This window comes from Thunnus albacares, chromosome 10 (assembly GCF_914725855.1).
Source record: "Thunnus albacares chromosome 10, fThuAlb1.1, whole genome shotgun sequence".
Classification (NCBI taxonomy): domain Eukaryota; kingdom Metazoa; phylum Chordata; class Actinopteri; order Scombriformes; family Scombridae; genus Thunnus; species Thunnus albacares.
The window spans coordinates 672,563-698,091 of NC_058115.1; the positions used below are offsets into that span (position 1 = coordinate 672,563).

The window sequence follows — 25,529 nt, forward strand, 5'->3', positions numbered from 1 at the left end:
CACAGCCTATTGACTGGGCCACACAACCAATCGCATCCAGTACATCCATGCAGCGAACGCAGAGCCGCCCCTTTCCGGCTACGTCACTTTTGGCTTGTTTGAGGCCGCGCATTTATCAGTTAGCCTGTCGGAAATACATACGAAGAAGAAGAAGTGTTGGCGGGTAACTTATCTGTGAACTGTTGGCCTCTTATTGTACACCAATGCTTATAGCCTGCTGTAAAGTCTCCTAGCTGACTTCCAGATTGCACCAACTTACCCACTATCAAGAAAATGTCTGACTGGATCAGAGGCAGACGACGTGGTGCTCACAGCAGCGAAAATGAAAACAGGTAAGTTTCGAATAATGTAGTTTCATCTAAGCTAGCTTACTTAAAACGGCCTTATTACAAATCTCCAGTGTGTCTTTGTCCACTTGATGGAAGGCACTATGTTAGCTGGGATTCTTGTTCGATACCTTGTTTTGTGGATGTGTTGCTAGCTACAGAGCATATTTACTAATAACTTGCTGAACGAGTGACTATATCTGTTCATGTTCCAATAAATACTCGCACCACGTCAAAAACTGCTATGTACACCTTCTCTCCTGCGCTAACTCGTCTGACTAGCTTTAGCCTTTTAAATCTTGTAGTAGCAAGTTGCTCTTTTCGGGGGATTTGTTTACAAGTTAACGTTACCGCTGCGCTCCCTGTTCAGTGGCATGGGAAGAAAGGCTGAGAAAGAGGCGGTAAACTGTAACAGTGATCAGTAAAGTTGTTCTAGTGTTCATATGTGTGCAGATAGCTGAAAGCTTATTTAAAGCTTATGTTTACAGAGGGACTGCGGGCAACAAGGACATTAAAGTTAGTGGGACATGACAGGTGATTTGCTAACTATACTTACAACCGAATTGATATGCATGAATGTGCTGATGATCATTCCTCCCGCGACCCCTCACTCGGCCGGATGGATGAACAGACGGTCAGAACAATCGGAAGTAGGAAGTAAATGGCGGGAGCATTAAACAAAAGAACCATTTTTTTTTTCACTGCGAAAAAAATCAGTAATGGTTCATAGTAACGATGTGTGACATTTATTATCGCAAATTAAAACGTTATAAGCCTTTGTTTCACACTAAGTGAAGGATATGAGGAGTGCTGAGCTCTCTGGTTATTTGGATAACTTAATCGTTTAGGGACAGTTTAAACTTTGACGCAGTGTGTGTCTCTGTCAGTGCAGGAGCTCTGCGGTGTTGCTCTGCTGCTGTGGACTGCAATTGTAGCTGCAGTTACAATTTACACTTCAAAACTAGATGGTGCATCTAGTCTGCAGGTTAGTTCTGCAGTCAGTGCTCTGGATAACCAGTGCAGTTGTTTTGTCCTTGATTGGTTATTGGTTTGTTTGACACACTGTCAGGTAGCAGCTTACTCTTGAATATAATTATGAAGATGAGATATTAAAATGAAGTTGAACATATTCTTGTGTGTTGTCACAATTGTTTGTTGTTGTGTCTTTCCTGTGTAGGAGCCAAGGCCCTTCACGATGGTCCCACTGCAGGAAAAGAGGAATTGATGGAAGCCTGCGGTCAAGTAGAGATGGTGGTTGTCGGGAAAACGATGGGAACACTGACAGCAGAGACAGACACTCCGACAGCAGACATGCCAGGTAAGAGTATACACCCACAACAGAATGTTAATTTAAATTTTTATGTGCAAATGAAAAGGTCTGTTTTTCGCATATTGGTGCATTCACTATGTCTTGCTTAAGTTATTGTAATGACTAAAGTAGTAATGACTTTTGCTCTGAAAAACTGCACACCCTTTACCAAAATAGTGCAGAACCCAATTCATCAATACTCACCAAAGCACGGCAGTTGGGTAGTTACTTTTTGCCATGTCACATTCATAAAACAATTTTGATCTCTTATTTGCTTAAATTTGCACTTTTTAAACTGTCATAAATCTACACAAAGTACTATAATATAAAGTAAACACACTTTATGAAGGGGAAATGCTGGACCAGGAATTTATCATCTCTAATATATACTATCTATAAAAGAAAGAAATATAACTGAGTGAACTCAGTGCAGGCTGCTCTACACTGGCATTGTGGCAACAACAACTCATCTTTCCCTTCAGTGTGTTTATGCTGTTATGTACTCCTTGTATTTCCTCCCTAGTTTCACGACTCCAGAAAGCAGAGGCCCGGTGTCTCGTTGTGGTGGACAGGCTGACTGGGGCAGCCAGGTGGAGGATGATGAGATGAGAAGGGATGTACACAGAGACATGCAGCGGTAACCACATTTTGCCTCTATATCAGTTGCTTTATCCCTGATCAGGGTGTGTATGCAGTTCTTGAAAAGTCTTAAATGGTAAATAGACTGTACTTGTATAGCGCCTTTCTAGTCTTCCATTCACTCAAAGTGCTTTTTACACTACGAATCACATTTAGCCATTCATACATATTCATACACTGAATGGGTACAGGAGCTACCATGCAAGGTCCCAACCTGCCCATCAGAGGAAATCTAATCATTCATACACTGATGACACAGCCATCAGGAGCAATTAGGGGTTAAGTATCTTGCCCAAGGACACAGTGACATGCGGACTGATCTTCCGATTAGTGGATGACCCGCTCTACCTCCTGAGCCACAGCCACCCCTGAGAAAACATTGACTTCAGTTTCCTCAAGAAAAGGCCATAGAAGTTATTTACTATTCATCCATTAAATGTACAGTAGTCTGGAAATGTTAGTTCTGTATAGTTCTTGTATGTGGTTGGTCAGGAGATGTCATACATCTATAAATTAAAAGTGGGAATATTTGGACATGGCAACAATCACAGGAAGCTGTTTAATCAGTCAGCACCATCAGGCCTAAAAATAATTGTAGGCTATACCATCCTAACAGGTTTTCCGTCATAATTTTCGTAATCGCCAATATCAGTGGTCTTAAATTTGACTTGGTGACCCTGTTGGATTCATTCAAAACACGCTCTTTATTGAAGGCCTGTGTGTGTGTGCACTCTGTTCAGTTACAGGAGGAGGATACTGGGTGCAGAGGTCACCCAGAGAGAGAGAAAGACCTCCTCTGGCTCCTCTGGGAGGTATGTCCCCTTCTCTTATATTGTTTCTCTTTGATTATTGAAGTCAAACAAATATTCATTTGTTGATAAAACACTTCACGTCTTGTGAATGCAGGTATACATGCTGTATATGGCATTTATCAGTGTGTCAGTAAGAATATTACTGTAAACTCTTACCTCTTTTAGATAATACCTTGTGTTTCCATAAATCTCTGGACATTTCCTGAACCATCCTTTATAGCTCAGTATTATAAGCATGTCTGTCTGCTGCAGCTGTGACTCCAGAGAGGGAGAAACCATGGAGACTGATGAGGCTGTGTTGGTACGGAGACAGAAACAGATCAACTATGGCAAGAATACACTGGCCTATGACCGATACACCAAGGAAGTTCCTAAGTAAGTCTATACAAACATACACACCCTCATTCAATGCAGCTCTGCAACTATTACAAGTACCACATAAAACACCCCAGTAGAAAAGAAGTGCTGCAGAGGCAGAGAGGGTTGCCATAGGACAAATGCAGATAGTCTTAACTGCTCTATCACAGATGTGCATCCACATGTTCTAAAGACGCCAGTGTTCAACAAATAATAACATCAGCATAATACATTAAACCCTCTGTTTCCATTGTTTTTACTCTTTCATTTTTTGGTTCCAGACACATGCGTCAGCCGGGTGTTCATCCAAAGACTCCTAATAAGTTCAGGAAGTACAGTCGGCGCTCCTGGGACCAGCAGATCAAACTGTGGAAGGTCAAACTGCACGCCTGGGACCCCCCTGCAGAGGAGGGCCAAGACAAAGTCCTTGATAACATGTAAGAAAACATCTCATCACAAGTCATCTGAAGCTCATAAAGAACACATCCTGTACATATTCTGTACCATCCGTGTGCTGTTGGTCATGTTCACGTGTTGTTCCTCCAGTGATGAGCTGGGTCTCGATGACGTGATGGACATTGAGCTGGACTTCCCAACCTTGTCAGACTCCCAGAATGCCATGGCCTCTCTCAACACGCACAACCTTTCACTGGAGGTGAGTTGTAAAGCTCAAACGTGCGTGATTGTGACGGCAGGGAAACACGGCTGTAATCTGAATCCTTTTAAAACTTGAACAAATTTATTTAGGTTAAGTTTTCAACATTTTCAAATTTCAGAAAATTTGAATGAATATAATTTAATTAAAATGATTGCTAGGAAAACCTAGTGAATTTTTTGTCAGTGTAGAGCAGTTAGCTGAACATGCAAAAATGTAAAGCTGCAACAGTAAATCAATAAATTGATTATTCAGTCGACAGAAAATTAACCACAACCGTTTTGATAATCAAACAATCTTTAAGTCACAGATGGCAAAAGTTCACTGGTTTTAGCTTCCCAAATTCACATCTAAATATTTTCATACTTTTATGTGATAATAAAATGATTATCTTTGGATTATGGACTGTTGGTCAGATAAAACCTGACATTTTGAAAAGTGAACATGGGCTCTGGGAACTTGTGATGGACATTTTTAACAATTTCCAGACCACACCAATAATCAATTTAATTGAAAAAATAATCTGTAGATGAACCGTTAATGTTAAAATGTGAAATTTGTATACCGGCAAATATAATTCAGCATATATGGAGATGAATGTTTCTAATAATAAATGAATAATGAATGAATTCCTCTGCTTTTTAAGTCAACACAACTTACTAAATCCAAGTAACTCTCAGAACTTTGTCTTGAATGATGACTGAATTACACAGAAACCTCTTAGGACAGATAATGATTATTTAACACTAGAACCACCAGGGGTCCATATATATACCTAAAACCACCAACGGGTCAAATTTACCAGTGCAGCAGGCTACCACATCTCTAACACTAAAACATGTGCTCTGTCATTGTATTAAAGCTTTGTCTTCACAAAGGAACGTCTTAAGTCAAGAAATGAGTTTGATTACCACCTGTGTTTTAGTCCTCTTGTTTTATAATCTCAGTGAAACATTATACAACATATCCTATACCATCACTCTCAGGCCATTTGAGAATAATCAAGACTTGTGAAGAAATAGAAGGGGAAAGGGAAACAACAGACATACAATAGAAGTAAATCTGCAGTGGGTCATTAAAGACAATACTAACCATAAAACTTACACTGTGTCTACACACAAAGTGTTTCAGCCATGTTTTTCAGTTGTCCATCTCATGCCGTCAGAGGCCCTGTTTACACCTGGCATTAACATGCGTCCTGGGTGATCTGATCACAAGTGGACAGCTCTAAGTACAGGTGTGAACACACCCAAGACGCATTAAGAATGCATTGAGATCTGATCACTCAGACCACATTCTGAGGTAGTCCTGGGCCACATTGAAAGAACCGCCTACTCAACTGATGTCCTCTATTTTCCAGCAGACTAGGCAGGAGAATTGCATTGCTGCCTCTCGGTCTGTGAACCCTCCGTCCAAAACTGTGTTCAACTTGTTTGATACCTAGATAAAGAAATGCATTATTTTGTTTTTCCGTTTTTGTGTGAATTTAAAAAAACAAACGAAATCCACTTCCTGTTTTTCCTGTTCCCCTAACCCTAACCCGTTTTTGTCTTCAAATCAGCTGTTGGAATAGAAATGAAACCAAAACCAGAAAATAACTTATTTTTCACTTGTCTGTCTAAAATAATATTCCAGAAACGACATTTAATTCCGTTTCCCTGGATAGTTTCTGTCCTGTCAAGTTGATAACTACAGTTTTTAGTTTTGCTGCACTACTTGACATAATGGAGCTGAAGATTTATCAGGAGGACGGCTGCTTTACTCTAAAAATGTCACTGTATGAATCTGGACTGTGTGTGTAACAGCTAAATTGGATGTGTTGAACACAGAACATTAATAACCATCAGATCCTTCCCCATCCTGTCAGCATGTCGGGAAACTTAAATAATCAATGAAGTTATGCTGCTGTGCCTCGTGCATAAATGCACACAGCATCTCTCTCAATGGGGAGATGCAGCTGCGGGGGGCATCTCTGCATATAACTCTGTATTTATTAAATGTATCGTTCAGACCTGGCACTAGAGTAAATCAATAGGATGGGTGTTTGATTTTCATGAAGGGGCACAATGCATTGTATATTTGTTTATCCTGTTATCAAACAAGTTGAACACAGCTTTGGACAGAGGATACATGGACCTGCAGTCCTCCCACTGGATAAAAACAACAACACATTTGGTCTTTACAAACAGAAATGATGTTTATTTGCATACAGAGCAATGAGGTGAGATCACAAGGGGTCACACAAGACACATATGGAGATGCATGTTAATACCAGGTGCAAGCAAGCATATTTTTAGGCTTCAAGTCTATTTCTCTCTGTTTTATGTGCATAACTACAGTCATTGTATATTGGGCTCTGAGCGCTCCCAAATCATGAGTGACGCATCGCTCAACACTGCGCCTGAACACCTCCAATGTAGACAAACAGACGGAGTACTTGCTGCTCTGCTAAATGCGCTGCTCATGCTATGCTTTCTGTGTAGACACAGTGTCTGAGATACTCATTGAAAAACAGGAAACGACAGGCTTTCTTATTGAACTCGTCTGCTTGTGTTCAGGGTGAAGACTCTTCGGGAACTCCAGTTAAAGTACAGAAGACAGAACCCACAACGGAGCCTGACATGGCATAGCTCATCCCTTGGCCTTCTCCAAGAAAATACATGTTCCACACACACATCTCAAATGGTGCAGCCATTTGCCCTGACAGCGTACCATGTTACCCAGAATGCCTCTGTTCCAGGTGCCAGCTACTTGATCTGCTTGAAGTAATGCTGCACCTGCACAGCTTCACAGTGTCTGTCTGTCCCAGCTGGTAGTTAGGAGTTCAACACTGTAACACATGTAGTATTCTTTTCCCATTCATACTAGTGCCTCTTAAAGGGAAAGTTCACCCCAAAATCAAAAATACATATTTTTCCTCTTACTTGTAGTGTTATTTATCCATCTAGATCAGATTTGGTGTGAGTTGATTGTATGTATAGTATGCCATATCGTGGAAGTGGATGGCACTCGGCTTGTGGTGCTCTTACTTTCTTGTAGGGAACTATTCTACCGAACTGCACTTGCCAACCATCTCACCATGCAGAAGGAAGTTTGCATCTATTCATCGTTGGCAGGTGTTGTTTGGTAGAAAAAAATAGTTCCTACATGAAATTGCTCACAACAAGGTCTGTGGATTATCTTGAGTAACTGGCCGATATCTCCAAAACTTGGCAACTCACACCAAAATGACCTAGATAGATAAATAGCACTACAAGTAAGAGGAGAAATACGCATTTTTGATTTTTGGGATGAACTGTCCCTTTTAATCCATATGTTGGGACCTTTTTACAGATTACTTATCTGCTCAGGGAGTCTTCTTTTTATGGCAGGATTTTACCGTTGCATGTTAAATTAAAGGATAAGGCTGGTGATCTTCTATACTTATTGTCAACAAATCTCCAACAAACTTATTTAACCATAGTCTTCAGGGTGAAGGAACACGGCACAGAGGAATAAGATACATCAGGCTTTGGATACACACAAAATACTTGTTAGTAGATCAGTTCATTGTTGGTTTGTCCAAACATGAGATTTGTTGATAATAAGAAATATGGAAAATCACTAGCCTTAACCTTTTATGCTTCAATCTGTTTAATAGCTTAGGGTTTGGTGTTCACAAAAAACACTTAAACCACTGATCTGTGTCCTGGCAGAGCAGGCATCCAGGTTTGTTGACGTCCATTTTGTGCAGATGTTCAATTACACCCTGTGAATACTTGCCAAATAGAATTACAAACTGATTGAACTCAAAATGTTCCCTCAATAGTTCAAAGGAGATGGGCAAACAGAAGTCAAAGTATTTTCCTTTTGATGGTTTATGGCTTACGACTTTCTTTCAGTTATGTACAATTTTAAATGCTGAAGTGCATAACTTCAGTCATATGGGCTGTGATTAGTTTTTACATGGGTTGTGTTTTTTAATACAAATGGTATTGTGTTTATTCTTATGGTTGTTTCCTTTATGGTGAAGACTTTGAAATAAAAAACAAACAAACTCAAATGTCTCTTTTGTGACCAGAATTTGATGGAGTGCTCCTTGTGTGACTGATTAAAGCTGACGTGGTGTTGGAACAAAAGCAGTTGCTGATTTGAATCAGTGTGTCAACTTTGTTCAGGTGTGCTTTACAGTGGAAACACTCAGCCCACCATTGCTCCCTGTGTAGGTATTTTAGAGTAAATCAATGGCAATATCCCTCTCAACAGCAGAGAGTGGCCATGGTGTGGGTATTGGGAAGGACCCAATGTATTGAAACAGCATGCTGGGTGACACAAGCTTCGGTATTGTCCACCCATCACTAACAGGAAGATACTATGGCATGGAAATGTTATTTAGCAAAGCAGAAGCAACAGGAATAATGGTAAAGACATAAAATGGGATAAGGGAAAAATGAATGAATAGAACTAAAGTGTTTATTATTGAACCATAACCCTGGTCAACCGTTTAGCATATTGAGTGGCAACAAAATGAGTATTGCATTCATAGTTCCAGATTTCAACGTTAAAATTGTAAAAAAAAATATATATATATATATATATCACTGATGAAACGTCAATTCATACTGGGGATGCTGGCAATGGTATAAGCATTGGAGTGACTGCACACCTGAAAAATACAGTTTTATCTGTTGTGTTCTGTGAACTGCACAGCTGAAGTAAAGACATAGACCACCAGCAGTCACACTGGCTTCTTTAATGTGGGTGTGCAGGTTGATGGCAAATGTTAATCTGTACAAATCTGCAATAAAGAAAGAAAAAATAAAAGTTCTACATGCAGTTTTCTGCAAATGCCTTTCTGAAAAGGGTGGCAAGAATACTGGGATATCAATGACACAGAAAGACATCTCTGTGATATACAGAAACATGTTGGTACTGGAAGGACGGTTCTTTATAAAGAAAAAACTTTGTAAAATAGTTAAACACTCAACTGGATCATACACACGCTGTAATCACCCTGAATCTGTTCAAAATGTGCTACTAGAATGTGGTGTATAAGGAGAAAAGAAGGAAACTATCAGCATTAAATGAAGCAAAATGTAGCATAACATTAAGGAAGCTCCTTGGAGAAACATAATGGGAAATATGTAGCCACCTAATTAAATACTTAAAGGAAACAGGCTTAGCTGACAGTGTAATTTTATTTAAACGTTTTGTGTTGTTTGTTTGCCTGCCAATCTACCGCTCCACACTCCAGTCCAGTAGGTGGCGGTAATGCGCCTTTAAGCTGGTTTGTCGACCGCCAATAAGTTCAGAAGAAGAAGAAGAACTAGCAGAAGCAGAGGGAAGGGGAAAGAACCACTGCTACTGTGCGCGTTAAATTGATTATAATCTAAAATTAAAAGGCATTGAAGACCATGCTGAGGGCTTGTCTGAGAGGAGCTAATTCCACAGTCCGGGTAAGACCATAATCTTCACAACTAACCCTCCTTTATTACTATTACCCACCGTGACGCCATTAGCGTGCTAGCCAGAGGAGCTGTCATTCAGTGACCCACAGCCGGCCTCAAGGTGTCACAGCGGACTCTCTGGTGAGCACGGCTGTGTTTTTCACCATCAAATGCTACCTAACGTCAGGTCTGAGAAATAACACGACAACTGAAGAGCCGGTGAGAACAGGACTAGACAATGTCAGTGCAGTGCTAGTAAGCTGGTTAGCTGGAAGTGACAGATGCGTAATGGCATTTCGTCCATAAGTGAGCTGGAGTTGAGCTCCGTGAAGCTTCAGTGGCGGTCTGATACTACAGTCATTCTGTCTCCTACTTTTTTCATTATTATTTCATATTAGTAAAAGGGAAAATGGCAAACATATTTTGTGGCAACAGATTTGTCTTTGCAATATGGCTAACGCAAGCAACATTTTTTGATTTGATTGCGATCTTTTCTTAAAGAAATATTTCAAAGTTACTTGTTCCGTGTTTGCCCGGGAAGAAGAACAAACTACATTTCTGGTTTAACCTACGTAGTGTAAAAGCAACCTGCAGACCGGCACTTAACTCCGTAAATATGCTTTTACATGTCGACTTCATGTTTGGAAAGGATCTAAAGTCACCACTGTAGTCGGTTGCGGCCTGTAGACTAGGGGGCGCAATGTGTGTATCCACTTAAACCCTCGGGTGTAATCCCTCCTCCGGCCACAATGCGTGTTTCAGTGGCTGAGAGGCGCTGTCCGTATTTCCACTCGTTGACTCCACGGGAAGTAATGACCGCAGAAGCAGCGATTCAACGTTTATTTTCATTTAATTTCTCTCATGCTTAAACCCCACCCCTCAGCCTGTCTGTCTCCTGTGTTCTGATAACAGACTGCAGGTTCAGTAAATCCAGATTTCTTTAGTTCTGCCTTTCTGTCTGAAATCAGTGCAGTTCAGGTCCATTCAGCTGCTGAAGAACGATGAGGCAGATATGTTTTTGAATGTATTCATGTATTTTGTATCTGTGCTTATATTTTATAGTTTAAGAGGTTATGTAAAGTTAAGAAAAAATTAATTAATTTCTAAAGACAATAATAATAATAACAATGTCTTTAAATAGTAAATGTCATTACTGTTTCATGGTCAGACTGCCTTTTATTCAGGTCAGAGCAGTTCTCTAAATTTAGTAAAACATTTTACTGTGTGAGTGTTTTTGAAACATTTGAAATGATCTGAAAATAACACCACCACCCCCCTCCCATGGGTGGTGGTGGTGTTATTTTATCATGGAATGCATTCCAGTACAAATGTATGTGAAACAGTTTGCTTGTGACAAAAGACGGGATTCTGACATTAAAGTGTAATCTAATATGGTTTTTAGAAACTGCACTATCATAAGCAGGAACTCTCAGGGAGCCTCTATATTAATGAGGTCTTCTATTCTTCCTGTTTTTCTGTCTTCCTCTCTGTCTGTCTACCTCTCACTTTCTCTCTCTAGAAGAACTATGGGAGAACTGATCTACTCAATCTGCAACACTGCCGGCACTATACAGCAGGAGAGAGCAGGTAATACACAATATATTCAGGCTTCTTGTGATAACTGTTGAATTTTAGTAAGACATTGTCACATCAGATTCATGTCTATCCATCGCTGTCTCCTTCCACCACAGTGGTGCTGCTGCTAAAGTGATTGCTACAGGCTTGGTGACAGTAGGTGGTGGCATTGGAGGTACAATCCTCTACGCCAAATGGGACCACAAGTTTAGGGCAGCCGTGGAGAAAAACGTTCCATACTCAGACTGGCTGTTGGGTTTGGCTTTGGGACCTGCTTCCCAAGATGCCGGCCTCCCCATCAAGAAACAGGTCAGTATGTATTCACAGCATCTCTGGGTAATGTGCTAAGGCTGTTTTGAAAATACAGCAGGTTGTGAAAGAGAGAAATCCACTCCTGAAGTTTAGAACAGAGCTGGGAAATTAATCCAATTGTTTTAAATTATGATTTTGAATTAGTTAAAACCTTTGTTTTGTTGTTCCTGCTGTGTAGATGGAGTTGGTCCAGCCTCCCTCTATGCTGGACAAACAGGTGAAGGCATCCAAAGCCAAGACAGAGAAAAAGGTGAAGGAGGCAGCAGAGAGTCCAGCCAAAGAGACAAGTCCATCCCCAACACAGCCTGCACAGACCATTGAGGGTAAGTCTGTGCTCTGGTTATGACTCATACATTATGTACTGGTAGTATTGTGAGTTGCCAACTGGTGTTACCTCCTGCTTTGAGGATTAAATGTAAAAGGTCTACTTTTTGATTGTCATAGCAATCTTGACAGTGCCTGGCTCCACCTGACTCCCAGCTAATCCAAAATGGGCAAAGAGGTGGAGCTGAGGCGGGCCGAATGAAGCCTGGTTACTGAAACAAACCACTGAGCAGCTAGCAACCTGTCACTCAAAGTGGCCACGTCCTTAATTATGCATAACTTTACAGCTTAATAAAATTTAAACGGGTGAGTTGTAAAATAAAAATTCACCCCCCATATACTTGACATGAAAGTGGAAATTAGCTGTAGAGACCAAAACCACTTTTTGTACCAAGCTGTAAACATGTTTATTTCTGCTGTAAAGTGGGGCATTTTAACATGGGGGGGTCTATGGGGATTGACTCGCTTTTGGAGCCAGCCTCAAGAGGCCATTCGAGGAATTTCAATTTTTTGGCACTTTGCACTGGCTTCATTTTTCAGCCCTGGAGGTTGCCGCTTGGTACTCAGTCACCATGTGACTTCAGTCATCTTGCTATTGTTTTTCCCCTATTTGCAGTTCACATGTTAACACAAACATACACACATACACACACACACATCCACATCTGTATATAGGTAGACTTAGTAAGATTCCATATTGTGTGTTTTTATTCTTTTAGTACATTTTAGCTAAGATTACAGATTGTGTATTTTGCTCTTTTATCTTTTTTGAATAAATGCTTTTGAACAAAATATATAACATAGATCTAGTCATTTTTAGACATTTTTATGTGGAATAGTTACATATTATACCTTTTTAATATTGCTTAGTGGTTCGGTACTATATAGATACAATTTATCTTTACTTTTTTAAAGGATTTGGCTGGCAGTTTTCTATATATATTTTTTAATATACCTCCATTAGTGTCCAAATTAGATTTAAGTATTAAAATCATGTCAGTGAGCCACACCTTTGCACTGGGTGACATGTTCTTCTATTACAAAGAGTTTGGTTACATTAGTTTAGAAATGGCTCAAAACACTAATCAGTGATCACATTTTCAGTCACCAGAGAATTGTTTCCTGTAAGGCAGACGTCTTTGCACATAATAGTAGGTAATAACCTACACTAACCTTTCTTAACCAACCAAAATAATAACATGCTAAGATAGCCTTCAGTACAAGCAGTGTCAAGTCAATTTTATTTGTATAGCCCAATGTCACAAATCACAAATTTCACAAATTTTGGTGGTCGTCAGATCCTAGGTTTAGGGTTGTCAGGGTATCCGCGGTCCTCACAGCCTTAAAAGGTCTTAAATTACAATATTGGCCCAAATATAAGAAAATATTTTATTCTGGAAATTACATTTGAAAAAGTAGAAGTTAGAAAAAATTTATAAATTTGTTATTGAAAAACCAAATTATTCAAAAAAAATATTTTCTTCTCTTTTTAAGTATTTTATTTTGAAATACGGAATCAGAAATGGCCCAGAAAAATATATCTATTCCAACAGCAACAGCAGAGAAAAGGGCAACTTTTGGGCCAGTCCTTAGGGAGGCAGGATTTTTCACTGAAATGCTTGTGAGTATTGTTTACCTGAGTTCTCAGGTCAGTCATGTCTCTCTAAATTGAGTGTTTTCATGTTGCTTGCCTTTGTTAGTAAAACAGCTAATGGCTTCATTTGTGGTTTTTGACCTGGAGGGGTTTGGGACCAGGAGGACTCTGTTAGCTGCTAGTGCTAGTTTTAATCACCTCAGGTTGACTGTTACTGATATTTAAGGCTTTTTACAGCTCAAAAGTAGACAACAGCCTACAGGTAAGAACAGGACCCAGCAGGGAGAAAGTCTGAGCTGCAATGTTTTACCCTACAACGCATTGTTATTGTCTGATTCATTTTAGTTTTGTTCAAATGTAAGTGTTTGATATGCACTATGTTGTTTTTATGCACCACAGAGATCCCTAAGGGTAAGCTTCTTCTTTACCATAGAATGCTGTGCTCCTGTGCCTTTCACTAGACTTTAGAACTGAAACAACTCGTCTATCAATTGATAAGTTGATAGACAAAAAATTAATCTTCTTCTGTTTTGGTAATACCAATATTCACTGCCTTTGCTTCTCAAAATTGAACATTGGCTAGTTTTCTTACTCTTTTTAGATTTTTGTCAATATCACTTGTGGCATTTTTTCACTTTTTTGACATTTTAATGACCAAACAATTGATCAAGAACAACAATCAGCAGCTTAATCTATAGTGAGAATATTAGTTTCAGCCTGATTAGACTTGCTTAGGACTGTACTGTAGTTTGTAGCCTAGAATTGCAGTTTTTAGAGCGTTACACTGTACAATAGCTCTGTGATAAATACTACCATGCTACAGTTGAAGCTGTTTGTGCAAAAAATGGATCTAGGTTTATTATCAGTCACTGAATAAATCTTTGTGCCTCTCTGGTGATCTGTCATGTGTGGGTCAGTGCCGTCATTACATTCATTTTGTCACTTACACAAAAATATACTGTTTATTTTTATTGTGTTTTTTTGGCCTCACTTAATTTTATTGGAGGCAATTTTTAGTCCTCCGTTTAAATGCATCTCAGTTCAAATAAAATTAACTTTAATTTAAAGTTTTTGATTATTTCACATTTTGTCCAGTTGGACCACAACATGACAACACACTTTGTTCCTTTTTTTGTTTTCAAGGGCTCATGAAAGGTGTCCACATGTGAGTGTTGCCACACATCTCACATACATGCAACCACACAAACTGCCTATACCTTTCTGTATTTATGTCCCATACAGAGGCTTCCGCAGAGGCAAGTCATATAATCTCAGCCATCAGTGAGGTCCCGTCAGTACCTGCTCCATGTGACACAGAGGCAGCAGCAGTCAAAGGTAACACCATTAGGCTGAACTTCACCACTGTACACTTTGATATGTTACAGTCAAAGTGGAAATTCAACCTTTGCCCATTTAGGTCAGTGTCTACTATCATAAATGTTTGTATCTGTTTGCTGGTTGTGTGTGTGTGTGTGTATATGGTGTATATATGTGTGTGTGTATATATCTTTATATATGCAATACCAGTCAAATGTTTGGACACACTTTCTCATTCAAGGAAACAGGATTGTCCAAACTTTTAAATGGCACTTTCAAGAGTGTGTGTGTGTGTCATATTGTGTCATTGTATCTGTATGTGTGTGATTTCTAGAGGAGTGTAAAGAGTGCCATGACCATGAAGATACCCCAGTGACAGCAGGAGTTCACCCTGACATAGAGTCGGCAACAGAACCCCTGAAAGAGCGTCCAGTAGAAGAAGTGGCAGCCAGACTTGCTCAACAAGACCAGGAGGAACAGGACCTCCTGGCATGTAGGCTAGCAACAATACACTCTACATCAATTTTGAATTCTCTTTTAACTCCTCCTCTATACTCCGTTCCACTCCCTGTCAGCCTCTCATGATTCCTGTCCGTGTGTGTATGTCTGCTTTTCAGCTGTATCAGCCAGTCTTGAAGACTCACTGGCCAGCTCGGCTCAAGCAACACTGCAGGCTATCGGAGCTCAGGAGGCAGCCCTGCAGGCAATCACACGACACACACTTAAACTGAAGGAAGCAATGGAAGCAGAGGTATAGAACACAGTGCCTCTGACCACAAGAATGTGATCTGATTACAGTAATGCTGGTACAGGTGTAAAAATGTGATTGGATTTTTGCGAATTAGTATGTTTTAGTCTTAGAGCCAGATGGTGGGCACTGAGCTGGGACTCCCAGTGCTATATTACATATTAATCAGGTCTGGTACTGTTACATTATCACTATGGACTGTCCACTGTGATTACCATCATTAGACATGTAATTACAACTGAACAAACAGCAGTAGCTTCAGAAAGTTTGTGGCTTTTGACTTTTGTCATAGTCACAGGTTGACATTTTGTTATTTTCTTGTTGGTTGCCAAACTTCAAGAAGGCAGTGCAAAAGGGAGAATAGATAGAGATACAAATGTGTGACAGTGGCGTCTTGCAGTGTGTTGAGAAGAGGATCGGAGTGGGCTGGCTCCCAATGATGAAACAAGTGGAGCGGCAGCGGGAAGCTAGTAGAGTTCACTGGGATTCAGGACTGCGTTGTTTCATGTTGGCAACAGAGGGCGTTCAGTGATGTTGTGGCCTGGTAGTAGATGGTATATCTATTAATGGCAGAATTATCTATGGTCATGAATTTATTCACAGATTCCAAAAATCGATTTTTTTTTTTTTTTATGTCGTTATTTAAGTTATGTCAATGGAACAAAAAAGGTGGAACTCAACCACAAGAGCACAGTGCCGCACCCGGACAGTGTAAGGCAAGCACACAAGATATTTCTCAGTTGATCTTCAAAGAAGGCAAGCATGTATGTGCATTTTAGATGTAATAGCTTAATAATTAGCTTTGTAAGACCAATTCAAAACTTCATACACCATTACACCAGATTAACCTTAGTGATCTCCACTGCACGAGACATAGCACAGCACTTTTTTTCTTTTTTTTCCCACCTTACCCCAGTACATGCAGACCAATCTGTTTTACAAAAGATACTGTATCTAGCCAGTGATGTTGGACAGTAAATTAGACCTTCATTATTGTCATACAGGCCGAAGACTGTAAGAGGCTGTTTGCACTTGGTTTTAAAATGCGTTGGTGATGTGAACACAAGTGGACAGCCAAGACACGTTGCTGTTCACTCCTGTGTCTATCATATATGCGTTATTGGGACTTAATAGGAGCAGGTTTGGTTATTAGAAAAAAAAATTATTAATATTAATTAATAATAACGGAGCACCACCCTGAGGTAAAGGACCAATAACCGGTCACATCCGCCATCTTGACTTATCTGGTCAAGATGGTGGACCGTGTGATTTGAACAGTGACAACGGTTAACGGGGTCTGCCAGTTTAACACGCATCTCTAACAATAGGATTACTTGGGGACAGAGCTGAGCACTGTAATTGAGTTATCTGCTTACCAAATGTGTGTGTGTGTGTGTGTGTGTGTGTGTGTGTACATGCAGGTGGGTTAGTAGAGAGGAGAGGGTGAAAACACCAAAGAACAAAAGATCTCAGCGATCGTGCATAGAAGTGGCACTTGCTTTTATTTACACAAACACATGGCGTGCAAACGTCCTTATTTGCCAGCTGCAGTCTGATTTCAACACATAGAACGCAACCCATGATCTCCACACAACGGCAAGCTAACACAAAACAATCCAAGCAGTTGAACAAACACAAACCAGTTCAGCGTGATAAACTCAACCAAACAAGCAGGGCCGGGTTGCACAGCAGTCTTCTTCGGATCCGGTAACATGCTCAGTTGAACACAATGAAAATCTCTACTCATCTAGGCGAGGTTGAGATGGTGTGGCCTAGAGACAGTCATGTACATATGGGAGTTACTTCCTTACGTTAGCCAGGTGAACAGCTGGAAGCGCAGTCCAAAGAGCAAGTGGAGTGTTTATACTCTTGGTGACATCACGGCCGAGAAGAGGAAATCCTGGGGTGTTTCTGGCAGGTCCAGTGCTCTCGAGCTGAGAGTTTGACTCTGCCAGATTTCACGCCTAGGGTGTGACTTGAGCAGGGCATGATGGGAGTTTGAAGTCCTTTTGTGTGACTTGGCGCATTTCTTTGTTATCAGGCTTTATGAGTACGCGCAGGCCTGCCTTTGCCTCATGCACATGGCATATGAGGCCCAACAGTGTCGAGCTGACCACTTGTGTTCAGATTTTGTTACTGCCTATGTCACTTCCACTAGAAGATCCAAGGACCCCTCGCACAGTTATTATTCCAGTCTGTCATCACTCACACAGGCTAGCTAAGAAAACAAAAATGTTTCAAGAACTAATGTGCATGTTCAGGCTATTCCAACGGTTGAGATTGTCAGGACAAAGTCATTTGGCGTTGGTGTGCTGTCATAAAAAAACCACCAAGTCCTGCAATAACATTTTTTTCCTGTTATATCCTAAAAATAACTTTTTGTTCATATTGTTAATAATAAATAATTAATTAATAACTTAATTTCATGATTTAGACATTTTACCCATCTTTAGCCTACATTTGTTAATATTTTGCTTAAATGATGACATTTTGAAAGTATGGCGAGTTCCTGTTTTCAATGTACCCATTGATGTACAGACAACTATCAATGGATTACTTTGATAATGAAGAAAAACACGTGATGATTCTCAAGCAAGTTCTGGAGTTCTACATTTTTTTCTTATTTCTGATCTGTTTATTCGTAATTGCAGTAGAGTTTTGCGCAAACTGCGGCTCATGTCTCACCTCTCTCCCTCCATCCTCTGGGAAAATCTCTGCCCTAGAACAACTAAACATTTTACCAGTATGACCTGTGACATGACACCTTTTAATGGGCAAAATAATGGTTTTGCAGTGGAGTGATTTCAATTCTTTTTAAATCCAGGTTCCACCTGAGGAGAAGTCTGCCCAGTGGAAGGATCTAGAAGCTTCTGTTGCTGATAGAACCAGCGCTGTGAATGATGCTGGAACTGCGCTATTGAAAGCCAAGTAAGATATACATCTAAACACACACACACATGCACACATGTTAGACACACAGGCTAACACAGGGCAGGTGTGGGGAAAAACAGGGCATTGCTGATACATTTTCTGGTCTTGCACCACTTCTCTTGTCAAACAGTTCTCTTAAGGCCTAAACGCACTGGGAGCAATAACTGACTCACGTCAATTCATGGCGCACTGCAAGCGTCAGATTTGAAATTCCAACACCACAGAACCAACACAAATTTGTCATCTTGTCCTTGTATTAAAAGGAGAAATGCAGAGGAGGAAAATGAAACTGAAACTGAGAGCGTCAGTGTCCACAGTAAATCATTTGTTGACTGTTTGATGGTTATTTATTTGTGCATTAAAACGTGACTGCTGTGAAATAATCAGAATATAACGTTTTATTTCTCTCATTCAGCGGTTTTGTTCTCACTACTGCTGGCTCTCCTTGCTCGACCACCGCCACGCTGTCTCTCTCTCTCTAGCTGACTTGCGCTATCTCTCTCTTTTTCGGCTGCAGAGAAAACAGCTTTGGGCGCTGGGTCCTCATTTGATGCTCCAAAAATCAAAACAAGGTCGGAGTAGGCGCATCATAATGCTTCTAGTGCGTGTTCGGCCATTGAAAACAATTGGTGTTATTCAAAACACGCGCGTCAGACACTTCCAGTGTGTTTAGGCCTATATGCACTTGTACTAACCCCTCCCTCTACTCTCCCATACTTCTTTCCCTGCAGTAAAGCTTTGGACAGTCTCAAGTCCATGATTGACAAGTCTAAAGAGTTGAAGGTCACTGCTGTTCGCCCACTCGTTTTAGCAGCAGAGGAGAATCTCCATAACATGGTGGTGGATTTGGACAAAGTGGTCACTAAGGTAAGGACGTTACTTTACACGTACAACCAGATGAACTCTACATTTAGGGAAACATGCTTATTCGCTTTCTTGCTTAGAGTTAGATGAGAAGATTTTACCACTTTCATGTCTGTAAGATAAATATAAGGCTACAGCCAGTAGCCAGTTAGCATAGCTTATCACAAAGACTGGAAACAGGGGGAAACAGCTAGCCTGGTTCTGCCCAAAAATAACAAAATCTGCCTACCAGCAGCTCTAAAGCTCTCTAATTAACACATTGTATCTAATTTGTTTAATGTGGAGTGGAGGCTGATGGGAAAATCATTAATTTTATTTGGTCATAAACAAGTATTCTATTGGGGTTAAATACTGAACCAATCCAAACTTTGACCTGCTGATAGCGCTAGTTTAAAAGTCAGGGATTGCCGAAGTTATTACGATTCATCTTGAGTTGGACATAAATGTCTATCCATGGCAATCTATCCAGTTGTCACCACATGTTACAGAGTGATGTCTCTTAATGCACAGTCTTTGACTAAACACAGATGCCAGATGCTGTGGAGGGCACATTAATCAGACAACAGCAAAACATTTTATTGTAGCTATTATGGAATTAGTTATTTAGGAACTGCTGATGTTATCTGCCTTCGCTGTTCATTTTAACCAGCAGTGTTCAGATAACAATAAGAAGCTGCTACCGATACGTACTCCAATGCTCTTTGCAAAAAGAGTGAGGAGAGAGAAAAGATTTGATATGAAATGCTTGGTCTCATCTTGACATTACCTTGATGCTGCCACCTGGTGGTTCATATTGGTGTTATGCACTCCCACCAACAGAGGGCAATGTGTCCATAGAAGTCTTCTATAACACCAGTGTTAAACAAAGCCAGATCACCAGCTAAACCTGGCTTGTTTCAGTAAATCAGGCTTATTTCAGGAAATTCTTTTTCAGAAAGGAGGTTTTAATAAGCCTGACCTAAGTTACCCTGGAAACATCTCCCTCCAGACTAACCTGGTCATGTCAGGCTAGTTTTGAGGTTGTGCTTCACCTTTAGTGTTACGATCATTTTAACACTGTGTTTCTTCCAAGTTCCTCCCCAAAGGTTCCTCTTTATATCTGCAATGTGAACAGTGTCTGTTTGCAGAACATATATTTTTATTTTCATCATATATTGACATGTTCTGCACGTAATGCATTATTAAAATCTGAGGAAATATCTTTTTCATTCTAAAATATCTTCACAGTGTTCCAGCCAACATACATGTTTTAAAATACACTGTAAAATGCACTATAACATTAAAGAGCCATATACTCAGAGATCCATTCATGAGAAATGCAGACAGTCAACTGGAAGCTATTTAAACAGAACTTCCATCATATAGAGGCTGTTCTATCACTTCTACAAACCAAATAACACAATTCAACTGATACAGAATTGATGTATTTAAAAATAGCTATTATCTCATTGTCTTGCTATAAAATAAATCACCTGACTGGATAATTTGATATGTCAAAGTTGTTTTAAAAGGATCTTGCATCCACTACATCTACATCTTTACATTATTTTTAGCACTAATTATACAAAAAGGGTTCATGTCACACAAACAGAACTTAAACTCACAATGTCACAATTACAAGCAAAGCTCAGCAACAAACTGAGCTATCAGAGGAGTACAACTGATTTGAGTTCATGTCTATTTCTGACAGTCTGAGCTGGCTGCTGACCTACAACATGCTGCTAAAAGTTCTCTTTGGCTTTGTGTTAGATTATTATATATTTAATACTTGACTGGGACATCCCTACCTGTGACTGCAAGGTTCACCATCCAGCTCAGCTCTTGCTGTGGGTATCCTGTTTCTCTGCACTGTCTGTTGTGAACTCTCACATATTTACATATGGTCACTCTTGTGCTTTAAAAATTGTGCAACAGTACAAAGAACGTGCTTGGACCCCACTTATCACCACCCCTCAATCTGTATTCTGATATAGATTTCGCAAACACAAAAATGAATTTTTCAGCTCCTTCTTCACCACAGTGGTCCAGTACAACTCCCATGTTACTGCTAACGCTGCACCAATCTGCCTGTCTACCTCATGCTCCATCTTACACCCCACTTGTGAATCGTCAGCACATAAAGCTGCCAAACTCTGTGTGTGTGTGTGTGTGTGTGTGTGTGTGTAGGTGCAGTCTGCAGAGTCAGAAGCAAAAATTGTTTCCCAGTACAGTGAACTGGTTAATGAAGCCAAACAACAGTTCCAGAGGGAAGTAAGCAGTCTTACTCCAGAGATCCAGGCCAACTGGAAGGGCCTCAGTAAGAACACACGCGCACAATCACAGAGTTATTCAGCATGTCCATATTCATATTTCTGTAGTTTTTTTTTTTTTCTGGCACTTTTTTTTACCATCATTAGATGATTGACAACAGGGTGTGACAGGACATGGTACAGTGTGTGTTTTTGACCAGTAGCTCACCTGGATGTTCAGTTTTACTTTCAGCAGGTATAATTCAGTGCCAGGAAGAACTATCCAGAGTTAATGTTTTATCATCTTTAATATCAGTGTTAATGGCAATGACAGTGCAGATCACTTGTGACACATGAAGCAATAATGTAAAGTGGAATGATATATATATATATATCCTCAATACTGTTAGTACATGAGATGTAATTGGGACACACTTATGCTCTTCCTGGTTCAGATACACATCTGAAATGGAGTTCTTTAGGAAAAATAAGACAAATTTTCAAAATAACTTTGTGTCTTTGCATGTGAGCTGGTAAACTGTCAGCGGATGACCTGAACGCCCTGATCGCCCACGCACACCGTCGCATCGACCAGCTGAACCGTGAGCTGGCCGAGCAGAGAGTCCGAGAGCAGATCCACATCGACGGAGCGCTGGAGCAGCAGAAGTTGGAACACCAAAAAGCCCTGGAGAAAACTGTTAACACCTCCCTGCAGCACGCTAAGGAGGACGCCCGGCTGGAGCAGGAGAAGAAGGTAGGGGGGGGGGGGGATGAAGGTGGTTCAGGGGTCGCTGAGCTTGCTCTTCATTTGGAGCCACGCAACAGTCACCAATTCATCAGTTCTTATCAATATAACTAGGCAGTATGAATAATTACATGTTTGTGTGTGTGTGTCTGTAGCTGTCTGAGTTGAGGGAAGTGATGGAGGCAGAGATGAGGACTCAGCTCCGGCGTCAGGCAGCTGCTCACACAGACCACGTCCGAGATGTCCTCAAAGTCCAGGAGCAGGAGCTGAAAACTGAGGCTGAGCAGGTCTTCATACTGCCCCACATTCTACACGCACATTACATTCAAATATCAGAGTGCACAGAGGAGGGAATTATGTGTATAGCAATAATTCTTGTATAGCAAGATCTAGTATATACTGTAAGTATATATACTATGTAAGTATATCTTTCACTGCTCTCTTGTCTATCTCAAGAGACTTCATGGTTAAATAAAGGTAAAATAAATGAAATTAAAAACTGTAAAAGTATACTGAAAGCTGATAGCAAATGCTTGGTCGTATCTTTAGTATTCTTCTTATTAGATCACATATGACATCGTTAAATCATTAAAACAACACTCATACACTGTAATTGAGGATTCTGGGAGCTGCAGTCTGTGTGGCCAGTAGAAAGCATCCGTCAATCCACTCTTTACTGGCTTGTCATGGTTAGGATGCATACTTCTAACAGCATTCCTTCAAAGCTGTGCTGTGGGTTGTGTTCAGGTCCTGAACAGTAAGATGCTGGAACAGGAGACCCACTACCGTCAGCTGAGCCAGGAACAGCTGGATAACTTCACTCTGGATATGAACACTGCCTATGCAAGACTGAAGGGGATGGAGGAGGCCATAGACAGTAAGATATATATATATATATATATATATATATATATATATATATATACACACACACACCCACACACCACTCTGGAAAAAGGCAGAATCAATGTTTCAAAGAACATCACATATGGATGGCAAAGTTTGGATGACATCATTAAGCCTGTTGTGTTAACAGCTTCTTGTCTTGTGAATGCAGGCCATGTGGTAGCAGAGGAGGAGGCCCGTAAAGCTCACCAGCTCTGGCTCTCTGTGGAGGCTCTCAACTACACTTTAAAGACTGCTGACGCCGATTCCCTCACTAAGCCTTTAGAGAGTGCCGCTCAGGCGGTGCGAGACAGCTGCCACGACAACGAATTTGCCCTGGCTCTGGCATCAGCTCTTCCAGGAGAATCCCTGCAGCGTGGTGTGTACAGTGAGGCCTCTCTCCGTGCCCGCTTCAACTCCCTACGCTCACTGGCTCGCCGGGTCGCCCTTATTGACGAATCTCACAACTCCTTGTACCAGTATTTCTTGTCCTACATTCAAGCTGCACTGCTGTTTGAGGATAAACAAGAAGCACCACCTGCCCAGCTGAGCAGTGAGGATTTAGACCCATTCAAGCTTCTGTCATATGCTAGCTACTGCTTGGAGCATGGGGATCTGGAGTTAGCAGCTAAACTGGTGAACCAGTTGAGAGGAGAGGCCAGGAGAGCAGTGGAGGACTGGCTGACTGAAGCCAGACTCACACTGGAAACCAGGCAGGTCGTCAGTTTGCTGTCAGCTTATGCAAATGCTGTGGGATTAGGAACCACCCAGGCTCCATAGGCTGCCACTCCCATTTAACCTGGCAGCCATTAAAGGAAAACTCCACTGAAAATGACTCTTCTGAGTATCAAATAGTGGCACAGTGTAGGATTTAAGTGAAGCTCAGTAGAGGATGTAGCTTGCTTCTTTGTGGAGTAAGGCAGCTGTTGGATTCACAACGGTGTTTGATACTCAGAAGAGATTTTCAGTGGTGTTAACTGAAGTTAACCAAGTGATGGATGTTAAGATACATTTGTTTTAAAGCACTATGTCACCGGAGGATTACTTGTATGATATAATTGATGCACCCTTTGATTCTAGTCTTGCCAATTCAGGCCCATGTTTGATCCAGGTATTTATTTTTTTGGCTTTGCCTGAAATGTTATGGAAAATTTAATTAACCTAACATTAAAGAATATGTCATGCTGCATTTTATTTTTGTCAATACTGTACATGTTACAATAAATCATGAACAAGAAAACTGTCTGTTAAATTTCTTCATTCCTCCCATACAACAGTTTAACTGTTACGGAGAGCTGAAGACATGACATCATATTTCCCCTAGCTTCTCCCATTCAGCATTTCTTTTAGCCGCCTTTCTGGAAAAATAAAATGTGTTCCTGGTTTACTTTCTATATTCTAGGACATACCGGCATACACTACAGCACCTGCTTTTAGACGTTGAAACCTTTGTGATTTTAACAAGGTTACAATTACTTTGTGAGAATGCAAAAAAACTACAGCTCCCATGAAAATTTACCAGGATGGCAGTGCAAGTACTCATCATCTTAGCTTGGATATATGCATAAATATCTTTAGCTGTAATCTCTGCTGTCTAAAACCTCTGCAGTGTTCACTTTGTCCTGCTGTTATTACACACATCTGAACTAGCCGTGACCCGTGTATGTATAACATTCATGGGAAGTGATGTTAATTAAAGGCAACTGAAATATTTACTTAGTTGAATAAACAATGAAAATAGATTTTTTTAAAAATCTATACATATAGCGATATAGATTTCTAAGGCTGGATTTTTTTGTAGTTTACATTATTTCAAATGTCATAGGGATTTTGAATAAGGTTTTCTACTTCTGGAACAGAACCTGGAAGATATTCATATCCGTGTGTGTGATTACTGTGCAGTTGTTCAGACTTGAACCCTCTGCTTTCTTATATATGTAAATTTAATTCTGTTACCATACCTAAGTGGTACAGTTCCCAGTATTATTTCTATGCACAGGTCAATTGCACATAATCAGTGAAGAGTATTAGTGACTTTGTGTGTGGTTTTTGTGACTATTCTGCAATTTGATATGACTGACCTGACTCACATTTTTCTTTTGGTATCCTGCGGTACTTCCCACTTATGTTTTTTCCCTCTGTGGTCTTGTTTTATTTTGCTTTGTTTTGTTTCTCTACACTTGCTGTCTCCCGTACTGAGATGGCAGCTCCTCACGCCATCACTGTTTTTCTCCTTTGCAGGGATCAGCCAAAACAGAGGAAGACATTTTGCACAGTTCTCAATCACTTACTAGGTGGCCTTGGGCACTAAGCTTGCAGCCACGTCAAAGCAGTGAGAAAAAAGAGAAAACTGAACTGAACCGAGGAAAATACTTAGGAATGAGAACAATGGCAAAAAACACACATAAGCAGCAAAAAGATCAGAGAATGGAAATCATTGGAGGATAAATGAAATTATTTCCCTAGTTTTTGGATTCACTTT

General features: G+C 40.4%; 2 protein-coding genes across 4 annotated transcripts; both read left to right on the top strand.

The window, feature by feature from the left end:
• Positions 1 to 147: 147 nt before the first annotated feature.
• On the top strand, positions 148 to 8,140 carry LOC122990185 (stem-loop binding protein). Of its 3 annotated transcripts, none has more exons than XM_044363359.1 (8): positions 148 to 332; positions 1,504 to 1,644; positions 2,159 to 2,272; positions 3,021 to 3,086; positions 3,339 to 3,461; positions 3,725 to 3,880; positions 3,990 to 4,098; positions 6,657 to 8,140. In XM_044363359.1, exons 1-8 carry the CDS (start codon positions 274 to 276, stop codon positions 6,726 to 6,728), a joined length of 840 nt encoding a protein of 279 aa, XP_044219294.1. In that variant the 5' UTR covers positions 148 to 273; the 3' UTR covers positions 6,729 to 8,140. The 3 variants fall into 3 exon arrangements, with proteins under 3 accessions (XP_044219294.1, XP_044219293.1, XP_044219295.1); XM_044363358.1 differs by having other exon boundaries at positions 150 to 332; positions 3,015 to 3,086; XM_044363360.1 differs by lacking the exon at positions 148 to 332 and adding an exon at positions 1,053 to 1,311 and having other exon boundaries at positions 3,015 to 3,086.
• Positions 8,141 to 9,359: 1,219 nt separating this feature from the next.
• Positions 9,360 to 24,287, top strand: immt (inner membrane protein, mitochondrial (mitofilin)). Its single transcript, XM_044363520.1, has 14 exons — positions 9,360 to 9,533; positions 11,044 to 11,111; positions 11,216 to 11,408; positions 11,590 to 11,734; positions 14,572 to 14,664; positions 14,981 to 15,139; positions 15,264 to 15,397; positions 18,219 to 18,322; positions 19,057 to 19,192; positions 21,356 to 21,485; positions 21,948 to 22,171; positions 22,318 to 22,449; positions 22,910 to 23,039; positions 23,220 to 24,287. The coding sequence occupies exons 1-14, from the start codon at positions 9,492 to 9,494 to the stop codon at positions 23,825 to 23,827; spliced, it is 2,298 nt and encodes a 765-aa protein (XP_044219455.1). The 5' UTR covers positions 9,360 to 9,491; the 3' UTR covers positions 23,828 to 24,287.
• The last annotated feature ends 1,242 nt before the right edge of the window (positions 24,288 to 25,529 follow it).